The sequence below is a fragment of the Lipophrys pholis genome, assembly GCF_963383615.2.
Source record: "Lipophrys pholis genome assembly, chromosome: 12".
Classification (NCBI taxonomy): Eukaryota; Metazoa; Chordata; class Actinopteri; order Blenniiformes; family Blenniidae; genus Lipophrys; species Lipophrys pholis.
The window spans coordinates 30,854,310-30,874,904 of NC_137641.1; the positions used below are offsets into that span (position 1 = coordinate 30,854,310).

General features: G+C 44.9%; 1 protein-coding gene across 2 annotated transcripts in view; it reads right to left on the reverse strand.

Moving 5' to 3' along the window:
* abl1 (c-abl oncogene 1, non-receptor tyrosine kinase) overlaps positions 1 to 20,595 on the reverse strand; it is a 51,767-nt gene that overhangs the window by 19,513 nt on the left and 11,659 nt on the right. The window contains exon 1 of one of the 2 annotated variants that reach the window (XM_080476528.1): positions 3,707 to 3,798. The exons of the other annotated variant lie outside the window; for it this stretch is intronic. Coding sequence (XP_080332654.1) covers positions 3,707 to 3,791 — 85 coding nt within the window. The 5' untranslated portion in view covers positions 3,792 to 3,798. Of the gene's footprint in view, positions 1 to 3,706; positions 3,799 to 20,595 lie in introns of those variants that run through there. 2 annotated transcript variants of the gene reach the window in all.

Sequence of the window (20,595 nt, forward strand, 5' to 3'; positions counted from 1 at the left end):
GGATGTTACATAGAGCGCAATGCATTCTGGGTAGTAAACAAACAAAGCTAACAGCACGAATCAAAAGAATTAGACGCAGAAAGAAAAAGTTGGAAAAATATCTTGCGGGCAGATGTGGAGGTAGAGAGGAGGAAGTGGAGAGGAAGAGATAGAGAGGAGGAGGTAGAGAGGAGGAGGTTGAGAGGAGGAGGTAGAGAGGAGGAAGTAGAGAGGAGGAGGTAGAGAGGATGGAGGTAGAGAGGAGGAAGTGGAGAGGAGGAGGTAGAGAGGAGGAGGTAGAGAGGAGGAGGTAGAGAGGATGGAGGTAGAGAGGATGGAGGTAGAGAGGAGGAAGTAGAGAGGATGGAGGTAGAGATGAAGAAGAGAGGAGGCGGTAGACAGGAGGAAGTAGAGAGGAGGAGGTAGAGAGGAGGAAGTAGAGAGGATGGAGGTAGAGAGGAGGAAGTGGAGAGGATGTAGGTAGAGAGGAAGAAGAGAGGAGGAGGTAGAGAGGAGGAAGTAGAGAGGATGGAGGTAGAGAGGAAGAAGAGAGGAGGAGGTAGAGAGGAGGAAGTAGAGAGGATGGAGGTAGAGAGGAGGAAGTAGAGAGGATGGAGGTAGTAGAGAGGATGGAGGTAGAGAGGATGGAGGTAGAGAGGAAGGAAGTAGAGATGAAGAAGAGAGGAGGAGGTAGAGAGGAGGAAGTAGAGAGGATGGAGGTAGAGAGGATGGAGGTAGAGAGGAAGAAGAGAGGAGGAGGTAGAGAGGAGGAAGTAGAGAGGATGGAGGTAGAGAGGAAGAAGAGAGGAGGAGGTAGAGAGGAGGAAGTAGAGAGGATGGAGGTAGAGAGGAAGAAGAGAGGAGGAGGTAGAGAGGATGGAGGTAGAGAGGAAGAAGAGAGGAGGAGGTAGAGAGGAAGAAGTAGAGAGGAGGAAGTATAGATGAGGAAGTAGAGAGGCGGAGGTAGAGAGGAAGAAGTAGAGAGGATGGAGGTAGAGAGGAGGAAGTAGTGAGGAAGAAGAGGAGAGGCGGGGGTACAGAGGAGGAAGTAGTGAGGAAGACTCATTGATATCTGGTCTGAAGACTTTATATCGCGGTTATCTGTTAGCTACCCATTAGCCACGAACTAACTAGGGTAGCCACCACGGGCTAAAGGGGCGGGACTTCCTCTTTCGGTCCGGACCAATCAATGAGCCGTGTTTCTTCTTCACTTCCTCTCTGATCAGTGTTTGTTTCAGGCGACAGCGCCCCCTAACTGCAGCTGGTGTAACTGTGACGTTTTCCAGGAGGTTTGATCTCTAAAGTCAAAGTGACGCCACCTGGACCAAATGAAGGAGTGAAAAGTATTGGCTCCGCCCCCTCCCAGGTGAACCGAGTCCCAGACTACATTATGTGAAAAGACGCCTCCGACTCAATTTCCATGGAAATTGAGGAAAATGCAGCTTTTCTGAAATGCTGCTACTGAGCGTGTGCACAACGGTGGTAGTAAATAGTTATTCTGCACATGCTCAGTAGAAGGACAACAACAACATTAGCTGGTCACTGTTTTGTCAATCAGATTAAATTCTTTCCGATTAAAGGATCAGTTTGTCCCATTTACATGAACACTGAATAAAATCATCAGACTCTTGAAACTTCAGAAAATTCAATTGGATCGTACAAATATGATCCGATTGAAGTGTTTATATGATTTAATCCGGTTCATTTTGGTCCATGTGCACGTTCTCCTGGGACTTGGTAGTTTTATAGTCGACAGTCACTGTCATAACAATCCAACTTGTTATCTGTGTGGTTTCATTAGAAAAACAAACAGCGCCAACTCATGGCCTGGCATGCTAACTACATCCTTTTGGGAGTTCCTGACGGTTCCACATTTAAAGAGTTTTCAAAATGTTGCTGTGTAAACATGAAACTCTTCTCATCCTAAGAGCCCTTGGTAAGAACTGGTCCAGACGTGGAAGTTTGTGGGACTGCTTTTTATTTTTATTTTATGTATATTCTTGTTTTGTTTATTTGTTTATATACAGCTAAACATGTGTCTTTATCTCTTTAAGTAATTGTCACCAATACATGGTTTCTAAAGATGAGATATTTGTCTCAACTTCCACAAAATCTCACTGATCGCTGATTTGACGAACTACAATATAATATCAGGACACACTGGTATTAACACACAAACCCTCGATGGAGATAAATGATAGATTTACTTTAAAATGACCGTCTTTCTCTGAAAGCTTCACCTCGCATTACTACTATATACTATACTATATTATTATAGGAGGATTCTCATCACGGGAGGACGTCCAGAGAGGAAAACACAGAGAGGCGAACGTTGATACCTCATGAACACAATTGAAGTAATTGATTGATAATAAAAACAGTAACGAGTCCAAACAACAGCCAGTTAACTGCTACTACTTCAAGAGATTGTATTTATTGATTGATTGATTTTTGTCCCAGTACAATGTAAAGGCCACAAATCGTTTCCATAAATAAAATAAACCAAATCAGACATTTCATGTTAAGCTCACATGGGATTGTTATTAGATGTGACATCATCTCCCAGCAGGATGGATCTAATGATGTAGCACAGCCTGCTAACGGAAGCTAAAAGACAGAAGAGAGTTTTAATTTTGGTTTGATAATCCCAGCAGGAGCTTCTCTGTGCCGTGTCTCATATGGTGGAAAAGTTAGAGAGTCCTGATGACTGTCCCCCCCTCCAGTGGGGAGCGGACCAGCACCATTAACTCTATTAAATCAGTTGGTTGCGCAACGTTTGGCGTGTTTAAGTCTTCCATTACTAATCAATTACCCTCTTGACTGTGTGCAGACTCACTGTGGGCCGACGGTCTCCGGATCCCCCCTCGTCCTCTATACATCAGACACATGAAGACCAAATGTCTCCATTGCTGTTTGGAGTTTGTTGTTGCAGCAGTGAAGCAGATTGAAGGAGGAACCGAGCGAAGTGGAGTCAGACTGGGATTAGATCCCCTCTTCTCATAAACAAGAGCGAAGTGGAGTCAGACTGGGATTAGATCCCCTCTTCTCATAAACAAGAGCGAAGTGGAGTCAGACTGGGATTAGATCCCCTCTTCTCATAAACAAGAGCGAAGTGGAGTCAGACTGGGATTAGATCCCCTCTTCTCATAAACAAGAGCGAAGTGGAGTCAGACTGGGATTAGATCCCCTCTTCTCATAAACAAGAGTGAAGTGGAGTCAGACTGGGATTAGATCCCCTCTTCTCATAAACAAGAGTGAAGTGGAGTCAGACTGGGATTAGATCCCCTCTTCTCATAAACAAGAGCGAAGTGGAGTCAGACTGGGATTAGATCCCCTCTTCTCATAAACAAGAGTGAAGTGGAGTCAGACTGGGATTAGATCCCCTCTTCTCATAAACAAGAGTGAAGTGGGACATGGCCAGGAGTCACATTTCCTTCTATTCTCTTCTCCGTCTCTTTTATTTTTTTCTCTCTTCCACTTTTTTCCTCTGCAGCTAGCCAGTGTGTCTGCCCCCCTCCCCTCCCCTCCCCTCCCCATTCTTCAGTTTCCACAGCTCAGAAATCATTGTTGAGATACACGGTGAACCCCCCCACCCCCCCCCCAGAGCTCATTACACCCCCGGTTTGTCTTGTCCTCTCCTGACGTCTCTGCTTTTACATTTGTACTTTAAGAAAAAGAAACAGTAAAAAGAAGTAAAGGAAAAAGTGAAGCCTACAGCCGTCCTTACCTTCCAAGTAACAGCTGGAGGAGGACGAGAGGCCTTTCTTTGATTTGCACCCCACCAATTTCAGGCATATCTCCAACATTTTCATTTGCTTTCCTTCCCTTCCCGCTGAAAACTTTGGCTGCTTGTTGGAATGCGATGCCCTTCGAACGGTTCCGTCTACAAGTTTAAAAAAAAGAAAGAAAAAAAAAAAAAAAAGAAAAACGGAGAGAGAGAAACCTAAAGACAATCAAGGTTTCTTTTCCCAGGTCGTTCCAACGGTCATAAATCCTCTTTCCTCCTCGTTCCCCAAAGAGCCGGCGCTCCAGCTAAAGTCTACCAACTTTTCCTCGAGCACGACTCCATGGTGGCGGCGGCTTTTCTTTTCTTTCCTCTTTAGCGTTGCGGCGAGCTCCACTTCTGAGGGATGAAAAAACAGGAGGATCCGACCGAGCAGGTTTTGGTCCCGAGCGTCAGCGGGCTGGCGGACATGCGTGTCGGCGGTGTGGCGGTCCGAGCGCGGCCATTCCTTCCCTCCAGTCCGCTGTGTGAGTGAGCATCCGAGGGACGACTCCTGCTTCAGCTGCCAACAAAGGGCCTCTTTCAGGATCAGCCTGCTGCACTCAGTGACATCAGCTGGGCCGGCCCACCTCCAGAGAGAGAGGGGGGGGGGGGGGGGGGGCTACCACACACCCGCTCCGCCAGGAGAATACAAACAAGGCCTCGCCGGCGTCCCAGATCCACGCCGACGTGTGGAGACAAAAGCTGTGGAACTCTGAAGAGACCGGAGTGTTCCTCCTCTCTTTGTGTTGAAGTCAGAGGAAGACGGCAAGTTGCTCCTCCTCTAACTTTTAACCACCCCTCCTCCACCCCTCCACCACCACCCCTCCTCCACCCCTCCTCCACTAGGTCTTTCTGCCGCTCTCCCTCCGTCTCAGCAGAGGTTCGTTCTTCCTCTTGCTTCAGCCTGGAGTTTCACAGGTTTGGAAACGAGCAGCCTTCAAGGAAACCAATTTCTCTCTGGACTAAATGAAAGTTTTTACTAGAAGGTCAGAAAAAAAACTTCCGTTGCAGCATATTCAAGCTTTTACCTCCAACAAAAACTACGTGGAAACAAATCTTGAAAGTTCATGGTTGTTGTGACGAGCTGCGTTTCTTTATCAGCGTCTCAGCATCGTGTTCGTTTCAGAAAAGCTTCACATTTACAAAGCAACATTTTGAAAATGTCCATTTCCACAGAAAAAACATGCTGTTAGTTTTAGTACTGAAAACACACACACACACACACACACACACACACACACACACACACACACACACACACACACACACACACACACACACACACACACACACACACACACACACACACAGCAGAGAACAATGAGTTCTAAACACGAACAACAGGAGAACACGGACGTTCTAGTGGACAGACTACCAAGTTGGATTATTATTACGGTGACTGTCAAAATAAAAGTACCAGGTTGCCAGAGGAGTCAAGACACTCTGCAGGCCGCCATCGTTGGTAATGTCCATCTATTCATACATGTGCAGAAGAATTATTTACGGTGGCCCCAGTGTGTATACACAGCAGCACAGCAACACAGAGACAGAGCCAGAGCATTTTCAAAAAGTTCCACCTCGGGAGCCATTTTCTAAAAGTGTCATTTTCAGTGACTGTGATAACCAAGAACCAAAACGCAGTAAGATTTTTGCATTTTCGCTGGAAAAGTCACGTACACAGGGCCTAAATGTGAACATGTTGATAATGTACTTGTACCTCTGGTGAAAACTACAGGATACATTTAGAATACTCAATATTTCTACATTATTAGGCCATTATTTCACTGGTTTGGTCCACTGGGGAGTAAATTGGTCTGTTTGTGGCCCCTAAACTAAAGCCAGTATGACACCTCGAGTCTGAAGTATAATCAAATAAGAAAAAAAGACGAGCATTTCACTGTAGCTGTGGTTAGGAATACATCTGGAAGTAAATATGGCGTCTGTTAAAAAATAATGCTTTGTGGCCTGTGGCCTCTGTGGTTTCTTCACCCCTAATTGTAAAGTTTGTTATTCCATCAAAATACATGATGCAAACTTCTTACTAAAAGCCAGCGTTATAAAAGCAACTGTTTCTTCACATTGAGCTCTGAAGCTTTGTTTTCCCAGCTCACCACCACACGCATCAATAGCTGTTGAAATACAGAGTTTTTATTGACTCTGATAATTCCTCAAGTGTACTGTCTATTTTATTACCGGGTATGGACATGCACTCTTGTTATTTGGTCTTCTGGCGTTGTGTGAGCTAAAAGGATTATCGATTGTCATTACGTTGGGGACCGAAGCCCCTAATGACACGAGAGAAGCTGCAATCTCCTGGAAAATACTTTCCATATAAATAAACATCCCGGACGGTGTGTGAGTGTTTGACTTCTGGAGATAAGAGGTCCAGTGAAGTGGTGATTAGGTGCTGCTGGGAAGCCCTGATGACTCCACAACACATCGCAGCGAGCCAGTTTACTGCTCCACCCTGTCAGTGGGATTTACAATCAGGGAACAAACACACTGACTAACAATAGGTCACATTTCTGGGACGGAGGCAGGGTGTTTTCAAAACGATCCACTTTGGGAGCCGTTTTCAGAACTTTGTACTTTCATTGAAACAAGAAAAAGATTTTCAAAACAGCATCAAGGAACAGACTCGTCTTAAAGACACTGCCAAACCAACTCAGACAGATAAAAGTTCAGATCAAGAGTCAAGCTGCTCAGGAACTGATGTATAATAAAGGAAGGTCAAACAGGCTCAGACAAAAAACTATTGTGTACTATAAACAGAACTATTGAGGAGATGGAGGAGGTATTCTCATGTCTGGCTGTTGAAATTAAAATTAAAATCAGGTACATCTTTTTCTACATAAAGCCATTAACGGTACAAAGTTGACATAAACTCCAACGACTGAAAAGGTCCGTCCACATCTGCAGCGCCGGGAGAGAACAGCGATGGAAAGTATTGGGAATCGCAATCATTGGGAATAGAAAATCACAACGTTCTCTAAAGCTGAGGTGCAATTTGGTTCCTGGAGGCCAAAAGCAGAACAATGTTCCCTTTGAGTTTTACCAAAACAAATGTTTGACAGAAGATGAGCGGGAAAAGGACGTCTCAAATGTCCCCTTCAGCAGGTTGGACAGATCAATTCAAAGGTGAAAAACTGCAATTAGAAGTTTTAGTCCCATTTCTTACCAACATGCCCGTTTCTCTCATCGGTAATCACACGACCGGACCGACAGGCCGCCGCCGCCGCGCTGCCGCGCTGCCTTTGTGCAAGCAATGACCTCAACGCCCTGAACATCCAGTCACATGGCTGCAGTGCTGGTATGGCAAACATTTGTGTTCCTCTCATGCACCACCCCAAACACCAATTAAGCAGAAATGCAGGCCTTCCTGGAGCTGGGAGAAAAGCCCATTAAGTCACCGCAGTCACAGAGAGGATGAAGGGAAGGGAAGAAGGGGGCTATAAAAAAAAACTGAGGAGGAAAGAGGAAAAAAGCTTGCAGATGGGGAAACATGAAGCACATAGTTTGGGGGTGAGCTCATTGGAGAATCGCTCACTTGTGTTTTATAATCTGGACCCAGTATGTTAACAGTTAGCTGACGTACGTCCACCCACCAGACGGGATATTGGCTCTTTGTGTCTCCAGTTCACCCCCCGACTGTTTCACCCAAACCTTCATGGACAGAACAAAGAGTGCTTCCCAAAGCCTCCACTTTCCTGACGCACCAGGTAACGCTGACAGGAACTTTGGACATAGTTCATATCCTCATTTGCATCAGGTAAAGTCTCAGTCAATCTGTTCTGGTGCTTCAGACCTTCAATCAGTGGTTCTCAACAGGAGCCCCTTATGGAAGCACCTGACATGAAGGAGACTCCAGGCCTCGTCTGCCGTCAGAAATAGACGTCTACATGTAAATAAATACCATAATAAAGTCCTTTTCAGACTCTGATGCAGACCTGGGAGTCTGCCACATGCGTCATGCTTTAGTACAGAAGTGTCAAACGTAAGGCCGGAGGGCCGAAACCGGCCGAAACCGGCCAGCACGACGCTCCAATCCAGAACATTGGAGAAATTCCAAAGAGAACATTGATTTTTTATTTTTTAGGTAAACAGATTACAACAGAACCCTGAGACCTGAACTGAGATATCAGTGATGTGGTCATGAAAGAGTTATAGTAAAAACACCCATAATGCAACAGCTACAAGTTTTGGGGACGTTTCACTGTAATTTGCACCAAGTTTCATTACAATTCGCTTTATGTAGATATTGTAGTCATTTCCCACAGTAATTGTTTGGTTTTTTTTTAGAAAATATTTACATTTTCACCAGTATACTCTGCATCACAACAAAGAAAGAAGTCTTCAAAGTTTAAATTTAAAGTTCTCCTGTCCTCCTGTTCTCCTCCTCCTCCTCCTGTTCTCCTCCTCCTCCTCCTGTCCTCCTCCTCCTGTTCTCCTCCTCCTCCTCCTCCTCCTCCTCCTGTTCACCTCCTCCTCCTGTTCTCCTCCTCCTCCTCCTGTTCTCCTCCTCCTCCTGTCCTCCTCCTCCTGTTCTCCTCCTCCTCCTCCTCCTCCTCCTCCTGTTCACCTCCTCCTCCTGTTCTCCTCCTCCTCCTCCTGTTCTCCTCCTCCTCCTGGTCTGGTCGCTCCAGAAACCTTCAGTATTCTAAGTTTCTAGCTCCTCCTTGATTTTCCTCATTTGAATATTGGATCATAGGAGCTGCATTCAGAATCTGCTGTGTCTGTGTGAGCTGGACTGGCTCCGCCCACACATGCCCATCTTGGGAAGAGGAGGAAGTACTTCCTCTCGTGGTGCCATGTGCCAGAGCAGAGCTGCCTAATTGTGGGAGGAGTCAAAGGGAGGGCCTACCTTGATTGGGATTGGCTAAACCCCTGATGACACTATATAGGGTTTGATCTCTGATTGGCTGCTTGGAGCAACACACTTTTTAAAACCTGAAACAAGTCAGGGAGAGAGAGGACAGACTGTCTTCACTTCTGGGACGTCAGTCCAGGTATGGGGACGAGTAGTACTGCTGGAGAACCTTTAGGAAGTGGATTTTAAATAATATGAGCCTTTAAAAGTTATTATGAAACTATTTTAGCAGTCCGGCCAACCCTAGATGAAGTTGGGCTGTATGTGGGCCGTGGACTAAAATATTTTTGACACCCTGATTCAGTATGTTGGTGAGAGTCTGTGTGTCTCCCAACGTCTGGCTTCACTGTAATATTTGGAAAACCCCTCAAAGACTGCAACGTAGATCTCAAACTTGAAATATGAGAGAATAAAGTTAGCCTGTACATCACCTTTGTTCACCATTGCTGTTTTTTGTAGGATTTAGGTGCAGAGAACAAACTGTGTATAGCAGCAGACTGAGCATGTGGACGTGGTCCAGCAATGTTCCTCCTCAGGAAGGAGCAGCAGTGACCTACAGTTTGGTTTAGCGTGAGCATCGCTTCGCTCTCCACCTCAGTTCTGCAGCATTTCTATTGCTTGTTAGCAGCTGCAATCAGACTGTATTCATTATGACGGTCGTCTCAGACTTTGTGGCTGCATGACGTCTGCAAAGGCTTCACACTGCAAGACATAAGATCAAAGACTTGATCCCGCCGTGGCTGATATTGCCAAAAAGCGCTCCTGTCTTTCCTCAAACTTGCCTCTAGGCACAAGGGCCGCATCCACGTTTGGTGGTAATCAAGGGCGAAAAAGAAAAATGAAAAAAATGGTTTTGAAACAGTTCCTCAGGTTATTGAAATAAACTCTAAAGTCTTTGACTGTATTTGGGGACTGCTTAATGCCTCGCCTACCCACGTGAACGCACGCACGCACGCACGCGCGCACGCGCGCACGCACGCACACACGCACACACGCACACACGCACACACACACACACACACACACACACACGCACGCACGCACACATGTGAACGCACACGCACACACACACACACACACACACACAAATATAATCACATCGTCTAACAATGCTGCAAATACAAGCCAACCAACACTTGGCAAAAAAATCCTTTTCCATCAAAGTTATGGAACAAAAGTTATTACACTTTTCAAACCCAGCAAGCCTTCTAATTACAGAGAGGGGAAAAATGGTGGGAGACGGCGAGGGCGACACAAAGCTGTGGAGCCTCCTAATGGAGATGGTGCACTGCCACATCATCCAACTGCACAAGTCTGGAACCATCACGTGTCTTTAAATATTAGATACTGAAGAAACCTGCTACCAGGTTGGCTGTCTGTCCGTGTGTGTGTGTGTGTGTGTGTGTGTGTGTGTGTGTGTGTGTGTGTGTGTGTGCGCACATGTGGCTGTTTACTCATTGGTCCTCTGGAGAATGCAGCCGGAGTGTCTGAGGCTTGCAGACCAGCAGATGAGGTTAAGGGGTTTAGAGTTGCTCATAATTCTCCACTCAGGCCAGTCCGCAGGGAGGGTGGACACTAAATACGAAACAGTCGCTGCTGCAGCTCGACGACAGTGAAACGAAACATTCAAGTACACAGGAGACCAGCCCAACAAAAAAACAAAGAACCTTTCAGTTCCTTGAGAGTCGTTTTCCCATTATAAACCAGCCTAAAGTACAATAAACTTTATTTAATTAAATGTACTTAAGCCACGTTCACACAGACCCACTATCTATCGAGAGAGAGAGAGAGAGAGAGAGAGAGAGAGAGAGAGAGAGAGAGAGAGAGAGAGAGAGAGAGAGAGAGAGAGAGAGAGAGAGAGAGAGAGAGAGAGAGTGGAATTTTATAGCAACATATGGCAAGAGACAGATAATCAGACCCTTTTCTGAGATGTATTATGAGAAAGAGCTCTGCAGCTTTCCACAGCGATGTGTGTTGGAGTCGTGGGATCATTACGGTGGTATTTTTTAACGGCTAAAAATCACAGAGACCTTATTAAAAACAACGTACTGAGGAGTGAAACAGCTTCAGGAATTCAATCACTGCAGCATAGATGGTGATTTAGACGCCTCTGGGCCATTGTGTGTTCAGAATTCAATATGTGGAAATATGGATATTAAATACACCAATGTGATCTGCTTCACTGGTTCAGACCAAAGTCTAATAAAGGAATTCATACGTGGTTTAATGTCTATAGCGTGTTGTTCTCTATGTGTGGTTTTATTACAAATAAAGCAACAGCACTCAAAACTTTAATGAAACGAAAACGTATAAACTATGAGTTTTACTTGAAGTATTGTGTAACTGGAGCCTCAGTAATATTGGATGTCGCTGCTTTTAGAACGTGAGCAACCCTGATAATATCTCCTGACAGATTAAATACCATGGACTCGTGTCGTATAAGCAGAGGGGCTCTACTTCTACATCTTAACTGTACTAAAATACTACCAGAGCAGCGGTTCCAGTTTTGTGTGTTTGGATGATGTAAGTATTCCTGCATATTAACATACTCCGCAGAGCGTGGGAGCTACGACTCAGCGGAGGGTGACTTCATGTTTGAAGAACTTCATGAGATCCACGTAGCAGCAGATGATAAACGTTATGAGATTGAACCATGTCGAGCAGCAGCTCCTGACGGACGTGTCGTCTGCTGGCGTCAAAACACGACAACGTCAGCCTCGATGGGCCTTTTTCTTATTTCTGTCAATCGGTGGAAGGACGCTTGTCGTCTTTTAACCTCTCAGCCTAACAGGAACTGAGAATCCACACAGTCTGGGCAGCGGCTGAGTGGAGCCCAGCTGACCTGTTGAGAAAAGACCCGAGGAACCATTATATCATGATGACAAACACAAAATAGGGCAACGCAAACCAGCTGACTATGCAGAACCTTCGCTCGTCTCTCAGCCGTGTTGCCAACAGTGTTCAAACCGTGATCGAGTGTCAGAGCTGCAAACAAAACAACCTGCAGATGCTTTCAGATGTACGGATCCCAGATTCATAAAACTTTAGAGCCAAAAGATGGCGAATGTCAGACGTATAGACAACAATTCATTACTTGTTAGATTTAAAAAAAAAAAAAGATGGAACGGTCTGGAAAAAGACAAAAAGACAAAGTCGGGCTGCTGAGGACTGCTGAGGACTGTTGAGGACTGTTGAGGACTGCTGAGGACTGCTGAGGACTGTTGAGGGCTGTTGAGGACTGTTGAGGACTGCTGAGGACTGCTGAGGACTGTTGAGGGCTGTTGAGGGCTGTTGAGGACTGCTGAGGACTGTTGAGGGCTGTTGAGGACTGTTGAGGGCCGCTGAGGGCCGCTGAGGACCGCTGAGGGCCGCTGAGGACCGCTGAGGACCGTTGAGGACCGCTGAGGACTGTTGAGGACTGCTGAGGACTGCGGAGGACTGCGGAGGACTGTTGAGGACTGCTGAGGACTGTTGAGGACTGCTGAGGACTGTTGAGGGCTGTTGAGGACTGTTGAGGGCCGCTGAGGACTGCTGAGGGCCGCTGAGGGCCGCTGAGGGCCGCTGAGGACCGCTGAGGGCCGCTGAGGGCCGCTGAGGACCGCTGAGGGCCGCTGAGGGCCGCTGAGGACCGCTGAGGACTGTTGAGGACTGCTGAGGACTGCTGAGGACTGTTGAGGACTGCTGAGGACTGTTGAGGACTGCTGAGGACTGCTGAGGACTGTTGAGGACTGCTGAGGACTGTTGAGGGCTGCTGAGGACTGCTGAGGACTGCTCTGCAAGTGTTGAGGGGAGAACGTGCTAATCTAGTCGCTTTAAGGTAATAATTTGACCCTGAGTCAGTATATTATTGTTTTGATGGGAGTGCAGAACAGAGGAACCAAAGATGGATGGAAAAGGCTGAAAAGAAAATATCATGTGTACGTTTAAGTAGACGGCCGGCGACGGCAGCTCAATCCTCAGGAGGTCTGGACTTCATACTTGCCCATTGCTTCCAGCCTGAATAGAGATTCTGACATCAGCCTTTTAATGCCACCGAGGCAATATCTCGATATCTGAGGACAGACCCGACGGCCCACTGGGGTAAAAACAACTGATACACAGAAGAGTGACTGACTCTGAGACTTTGGGGCTGCAGAGGTGGAACTGCCCCGGCTCGTCTCAGAGTCTAAGTGAATCCAGATGCAGAGAATCAGTGCAGGCCTCCTCTTATCCTCTTATAGCAGCTCAATGCACACCAGGGGGCGGGGCGGCATACCAGCAACACGCCAACCAGCCAGGAACAACAACACTGGCTGAAGAGGAGCTTTTAGGTTTGGTTTCTCCTCCACAATAAAAACCAAACACAAACTTATTTACAAAAAAAAAAAAAAAGGATTGTAAACCACAACATTAAAACAAAATGCACTTCTTGAACTAATTTTTAGTTTTCATGTCTGAGCTAATGAGTGTGTTGAGCAAAGGGGTTTTTTCTTCATAATATTCAAAGACATAAAATACATCAGTAAATACTCTGCTTCTGCTGCAGCAAAACAATAGTTGATATATTCCCACGGGTGTAAAATGTTGGCCCTCGGTCTCATTCTGAAACTTGTTCCACAGCAAGAAGTTTCTCTGCACAAAAACACAACAAGAAAAGCTGCTTGATTCTTGAGTCTTCGTTTATTCCCTGAAGGTACGGCTGAAATCCGTAGATGATGGAGAGTAGAAGGTCATTCTTACCGTTGTGGAGGGAAACATCTCGCCGTCAAATTTACCCCAGTGGAGGCAAATCTGTGTCGCACAGCTCATAAACTAAAGATCCTCTATTCAGCCGCTCCCCTTTACAAGGACCGCAAGTTATCGGAACTTGCATCGCAGATTTATTTCTCAAATTAATTCCCCTTCAAGAAGCAACCAGGGTTGAAACTTGGCCGTTTTCAGGAAAACACAAAACATAAAAACACAACTTTTCATAAACGACACCCAAGGTGAGACTTTTTGAAAAAGCACAGACTCCGTCTCCATGGAAATGGAGGAAAACAGAAATTTTATGAAACGATGCCACAAACGTCGCACCATAATTTCCAGACTATAATCCGTTACTTTGCGGCCGAAACGACGACGGCTAATTTATGGACTTTTATGGGTTAGCGAGTTTCATGTCGCTGATACATGGACGATGCGTTCAGGTGCATCACGTAACTCCGACCTTTCTTTTTCTCTTTTTAAATATGGTGGGTGCGGCTTATGTTCAGGTGTGCTTAATAGTTTGGACATTATGGTGAGACTATAGACAGTCAGAACAAAGTTTCCTCCGTGGTGTCAGGACTCCCAGTCCAGAGTCTCCTGGGACTTGGTACTTTTATTTTGACAGTCACTGTAATAACAATCCAACTTGGTGGTCTGTCCACTAGAAAGTCCATGTTCTGCCATCATTAACGTTTATAGCGTGTTGTTGTCTACGCTGGTGTGTGTGTGGTTTCATCAACATCGCCACCTTGTGGTCCAACATGAAAAACTACACAGTTTTCAGTATTTTGGTCGTTTCTATGTAAACGGAAATCGTTGTCAAATCATTGCTGTGAAAAAGCAAAACTTTTCTGAAACCAAAAAGCAAAAACGATCTGGGCCTTAAGGTCAAAACCACCCGACCACCGGGGGGCGCCACAAGGTATTAGATTATATGACAAAGCTGTATGGGAATTTAGTCAAAGGGGCCATGGTGACGTTTAAGTTGAGGTAAAAGAATATCTCGTCTTTTCTGTCAACTCCAGAGCGAATCCAAAACGTTGATCCAGTTATCTGCATGAGAACACAGAAGTTCCAAACAGTCTGAGGGCTTTTCTGTTTTTACCACAACAGCGCTGGCATCCCTGGTAGCAGGTCGTCTGCACAAGAAAACAACAGCTGTGTGTGTGTGTGTGTGTGTGTGTGTGTGTGTGTGTGTGTGTGTGTGTGTGTGTGTGTGTGTGTGTGTGTGTGTGTGAGTGAGACCAGGTGGCGACAGGCTCCCACGCTGCATTCTTCACTCAACTTGCTTCAGTGTCTGCAGAGTCGGTGGGCGAGTACAGTCCAAGCAACACCCGGCGCACAAAAGAAAAAAGAAAGATTGTACACGCCGTTATGAGAAGGAAATGTACGATGACGATGTAAATACGACTGAATGAGGCCAGGAGATGTTTGAGGAATGCCTCGAGGCCCAAAGTTACTCCAGTAAATGATGGTTTTCTTGTCAGGAAAAGGGATAATCACAGGGCCTGATGACGAAACACAGAGCAGCTCAGATCTTCAAGTGAATTCAAATTAAACAAAAACCAGGGTTACAGTCTGTGACTCAACAGACTCAACAAGACCGTGTGCCCCAAACCCCCATGCACACACTCTCAAATGGCCTGAGCCAAACGCAGTGAACTCCCAGTGCACGGGGAAAAGCTCCGCTTTAAGCTTCGGTTGGTGATTTTCTCATATCTCATTTCTTCACATTTAAATTCCGTTCACAAACATGTCATGAGACGGATTTGTCATTTGACAGAGTGTGAGAGAAGACCTAAACCGTCCACAAACGGCAACTACAAACACGGCGACCCGCGTCACAGAAAAGATTAAAGATGCATTTCAAACTGCACTTTTAAAGTCGTGAATCAAACGAGTCGTTCTCAAATATCAAAGTCGGAGCTGATCTGTAGGAAACAGTAACCGGATCAAATAGTGCACGTCGGGACTCCACAGCTCGTCCATTGATCCAATCTGATCCACCAGCTGCAACTGAACGTCTGCATTTTGTTCAGGACGTTCTGCGTTGTCATTAATTATTCCTGCTGCTTTGGCAGAGCGACCCCCCGACTCAAGAAACGTAGGAATAATTAGCATTTCTAATAAAGGAAAAAGAAAAGTCTGCTCAGCTTTTTGCCATCAAGTCTCAAGGCTTCAATCGTTGGAGTCACAAGTGAAGCAGCCTTCCCCCGTCGGGGTTCAATTCACACAACAACCTTTCAAGTGAAAACATGGGGGTTTTTGTATTTCCGTTTGAGACGGTTTCATGGCAACATTTTGAAAATGGTGTCCGTTTGCACGTGAACGTCAAACAGTGAAAACGATGTAGTTGTCCTGTACCGTCGTCACGTACGAGTGTTTAGTTATGTATAGCACACACTGGATGATGCTGGACATCTGAGTTTCACCAACTGGGGATGAATAAAGTACTGATCTGTCTATCCACCCACCCACCCACCCACCCACCCATCTATCTATCCATCTATCATCTATCCATCCATCCATCCATCCATCCACCCACCCACCCACCCACCCACCCACCCACCTACCTACCCATCTATCTATCTATCTATCTATCTACCTACCCACCCATCCATCCATCTATCTATCTATATAAACAGACCTCCAAAATACAACAAATCTTTTCCGTTTTCTCTTTAAAACGTTGTAAACGAGGCCCGAGCCGCCGCCTCTTCACTAGAAAAAAGATTTTTGATAAAGTTTTTCCATGTATTACTGTTAAGAGCTGTGCTACCGAACAAACCACGATTCCCCACCAGCTCAATAAAAAACACAAAAACAAAGTTGATTCAATTCTGAGCTGCAGTTGGTGCCCCGGCTGGAAATGATTACATGAGAGAAAACATTGAGTAGTTAAATATCAACTATCAGTAGGCTGAAGAAGAGGCCTTATGGTGTGTGTGTGTGTGTGTGTGTGTGTGTGTGTGTGTGTGTGTGTGTGTGTGTGTGTGTGTGTGTGTGTGTGTGTGTGTGTGTGTGTGTGTGTGTGTGTGTGTGTGTGTGTGTGTGTGTGTGTAAAACCATTAAGAAATGTGTAACTCTTTGCCACACGACCACATCATTTAGAATGCAGAAGAACATTTGCGTGTCATTTTACACGCGCTCATTTATTCCCAAGTATTTGGAGAATGTAGAATCGATCGATGAAAAAGTAGTAAAAACAAAAATAAGCAACAAAAGAGAGAGAAAAGAAGGGATTGCACCAGTTATTTGAGAGAGGAATGCACACGAGGTCACATTCTTCACTCCACTGCTGTGGCTTGTCCCGTGTTCAACTCTCGCTCTCGCCATGCAAAATAGTTTTATTTAACTCCTCTGGCATCACGGCCCAGCGACTGGAGGGGGTTCTCTCAGGAACAGCAGAGATGAAACACACACATGCAGCTACAACAAATTAACATTAACAATGGGAGAACACTGACATTCATACTGTGTTAGTTGTTGTAGCTGTTTTTACTTTTGCTTTTTCTTTTTAGCAATTCCAATCATTTTTGTCCTTTTAGTCACTTTATCTGCTCTCAGTTTGGACCTTTTTATACATTCCTGATGTTTTTTTGTTCCATTTTAGTTATTTCTAGCAATTTTAGTTGTTCAGCTTTTGGAGAGGTTATGAACCCCGTTTACACGACAACAGTTCAGGTGACGACACCTAATCCCTGTCGTGTTTCCACTGCAGCAGTAGACACACTGGCAATGATGTAGTTAGTCTGCCGGGCCACAGGAGGGCGCTGTTGGATGTTTTTCTAATGAAACTACACAGACGTGTGTGCAGAGAACAAAACGCTATAAATGTGAACAAAATGTAGAGAAGCGACATTCTAGTGACTGATGAGGAATCAGATCCTCTCAGGGAGAGTCAACTATTAAACTACTGATCGGGACGATAAAACTACAATACGAGTCAAACCACTACGAGTCGGCCATGTTTGTTTACTGGAGCATGAGCAGAAGGAACTATTTACTCCACAGCCTCCATCAGTCTCTGCAGGAGGGAACAACATCCGTTAAAGAATCTTTCCACCTTGGGAGCCGGGAGAAAAGCTTCATGGATTGAGTGGATCAGAACACCGGTGTCGTGGAAACGGACCCCCCCCGAAAGTGAAGAAAGTTTTGCAGATACACTCGTATCCGTTGTCGTGTGAAAGGGGCCTTAGCCATATTAGCAATTTCAGCCAGGAGATAAAACTACTATTTACTTATTATTATTATTATTATTAACTAGACTACAGAGCCAGATGTGACTCCTGAAGTAGGCTGAAAGGTTATTTGATATATATATATATATATATATATATATATATATATATATATACCTGCCAGTCTTATCTTAAAGTTTCAAGGTGTAATCCCCAGCACAGAGCTTGGTGGACCTCGGCTGCATGTTAAACCAGGGAGGGGCTTTGTGACGGACAGACAATCTGGGCTATCCTGATTTATACGCGCAGCTGCTCTGGCCTAGTCATTGACTCCAGGGGCAATAAAAACAGGCTCCTTTCCAGGTGGTCAAGCCCTGATGAGAAGGGAAACACTCAGTAATCGGCACTGTGTGTCGTCCAGCAGGGGACAACTGGCTGTCGCACGCCAGAGGTGGCAAAAGTACACACATTCCTCAGATAACCACGAGTACAGAGAGAAACGGGAGGAACACTCATTGGAATTGTTTCGCTTTTACAACAGGAAAACTGTTCTGGCTCAAACCTTTTCCCCAAACCTGACCGTTGGGAATTGATGTCAATTGCAGAAAACGTGACTGAATAGTTGTTATAAATATGAATATTTCAGGAATCTGTGAGAATTTTTGATGCCCTTAGTGACACTGTAAACTTTGAACAATTTTCACATGCTGGTAAAAACGGGACACAATATTTGACCACAAAACCAGTCCAAGTGACAGCTTCCATTTTTAAACACATGGCCATTGTAGTTACCATGCTGGGCCACGGGGGGGCGCTGTTGGTTGTTTCTGTAATGAAACCACTATGACCATTAACAATGGTGAGTTGTGTTTTCAGTGGCTGTCCGCTGTCGTGTCACCAGACACCCAAACAGAACGAAAGTTTAGCTTTTTCACTAGAAAACATCGTCCTGTGAACTGAATCATTAATCTCAAAGTTTCTCCTGTCATCTCATTTAACGGTAAAATCTTATTCTAGATTTTCTTTCTACTTTATTTTATTCTTATTAAAAGATCAACTTTTCTCTGTGTAATTATCCCGTCCAGTTAGTTTCACGTTGAGGCGGCACAATGATGAATAACGTCAAGATGTTGGAGAAATTAATATTCTATCATCGCTCAGATAGCTGAACACTAAACACACACACACACCTGTCGCACTCCTACCAACACACACACACACACACACACACACAATTTTTCTAACTAAGATTTGTCTAAAAACGATCGTTCAGACTCCATTAACTTAAGTTCAATGGAAACTTGCCTTGCAAGGTTTCGTTGATGTCCAAGAATAATTACAGCGTCTCCTGGTAAATGATATCAAGTGTAGCTCGCACTGCTCGCGGCAGCCGCTAACAGGCCAAGATAGTTAATACCTAAATACTTGAGTTGAGTGTGTTTATGTAAGTTATGCCCCAGTTGAGTGTTAAATAATAATAACAATTAAAGCTGCAAGCAGCCTTGATCGGGACCTCGCAGTCTGGCCTCTGGCCCGTCGGGGTCGGCCTCATCATGGCCTCTGGCCCGTCGGGGTCGGCCTCATCATGGCCTCTGGCTCGTTTAAACATTGATCAAATATAAATTTTGAAGGTTTTGACAAAAAAGGACTTTTATTTTGAAAAATGCGGGGGACTTTTAATTTGAAAGCCAACTAAGTTCTAATCTTGCTAATACCTAAACATCAATTTCTCAGATTTCTAGTGTGATTTTAATAAACAAGGACTTTCATTTTTGAAGCCAGCAAAATAAGAGGCTCAACACAAACTCCACTGTCTCACCTGTCTGAGCGCTCTGTGATCAGGGAAGCCATCCTGATCACAGAGGAACCTCTCAGATCACAGAGGAACCCCCCAGATCACAGAGGAACCCCCCTGATCACAGAGGAACCCCCCTGATCACAGAGGAACCCCCCCCCCCCATCCCCCCATCACTCATTCACCCTCCGCCCATCAGGCAGAAGATATAAAGTCCCACTGGCCAGAAAAACAACATACAAAAAATCCTTCCTTCCATCTGCAGCTTCACCAGCAGAGGAAACAACTCAGAGAACTGAGCAACTTGCAGCCGGTTCTTTCCCTTCGCCCTTATTTTAAGTAATAATGTTGTAGTATATTGTCTTTTCTTCTTCTTATTATTATTATTATTATTATTATTATTATGAGTATTGCTGTTCTTACTGCCTTCTATGTGTGCATATGATGCAACTTTGAGCCTGTCAAAGAGAAATTTCTGACACCCTTTGGGTCAGACAATAAAATTCTCTCTCTCTCTCTCTCTCTCTATCTATCCAGTTTGAAATCAATATTGTAATTTTTGATCAAAGATTTTCATTTTGAAGGACTTTTGGGCTTTTATTTTGAAAGCCAGCTCACCCCTAGGCCCAGCTAAACACTTAAAATCCCATTTGAAGTCAACATAGTAATTTTTGATAAGCAAGGACTTTTATTTTGAAGGAGTTTGGGTCTTTATATATATATATATACCACAATATGTTTTAAATCTCACTTCTGGGAAACAATTAGAAATGTTTAATAACTGCTGCCCCACTACTTCCAATCAAGTCATCTACATTTACAGTTTTCAAATAAGATAAAAACCTAAATCGGGTTGGGGTCAGGTACAGACTGACTTCCGTTATGGTTCTAGTTCAACTGGAGTACAACAATAAGAACTATAGACCTGTTTACCTGCGACAGATTAAGAGTTTCTATAGATAAGCAGCGTTACATAATGCTGGAGCTGCTTGGCGGCTCTTCTTTGTGCATATTTTGTACATCGCTGTACTTCCTGGAAACTCCAGCAGGACAAAGGGCTTCTGTACCAGACTCACAGCGGACACCAGGAACTCCACACACTTCGTTCCACAGATCAGGACTTCTATTTGTCAGGAGATTATTTGTTTAACACTTTGTATGAACTTCTTGTGTTTTAAAAATGACTTGTGTGTTTTACTACAGACGCACTTTACATTTTCAAAGCAACATTAGTTTTTTTTTAATGGATTATAACATTATAATAACAGGCTCCAGAGCA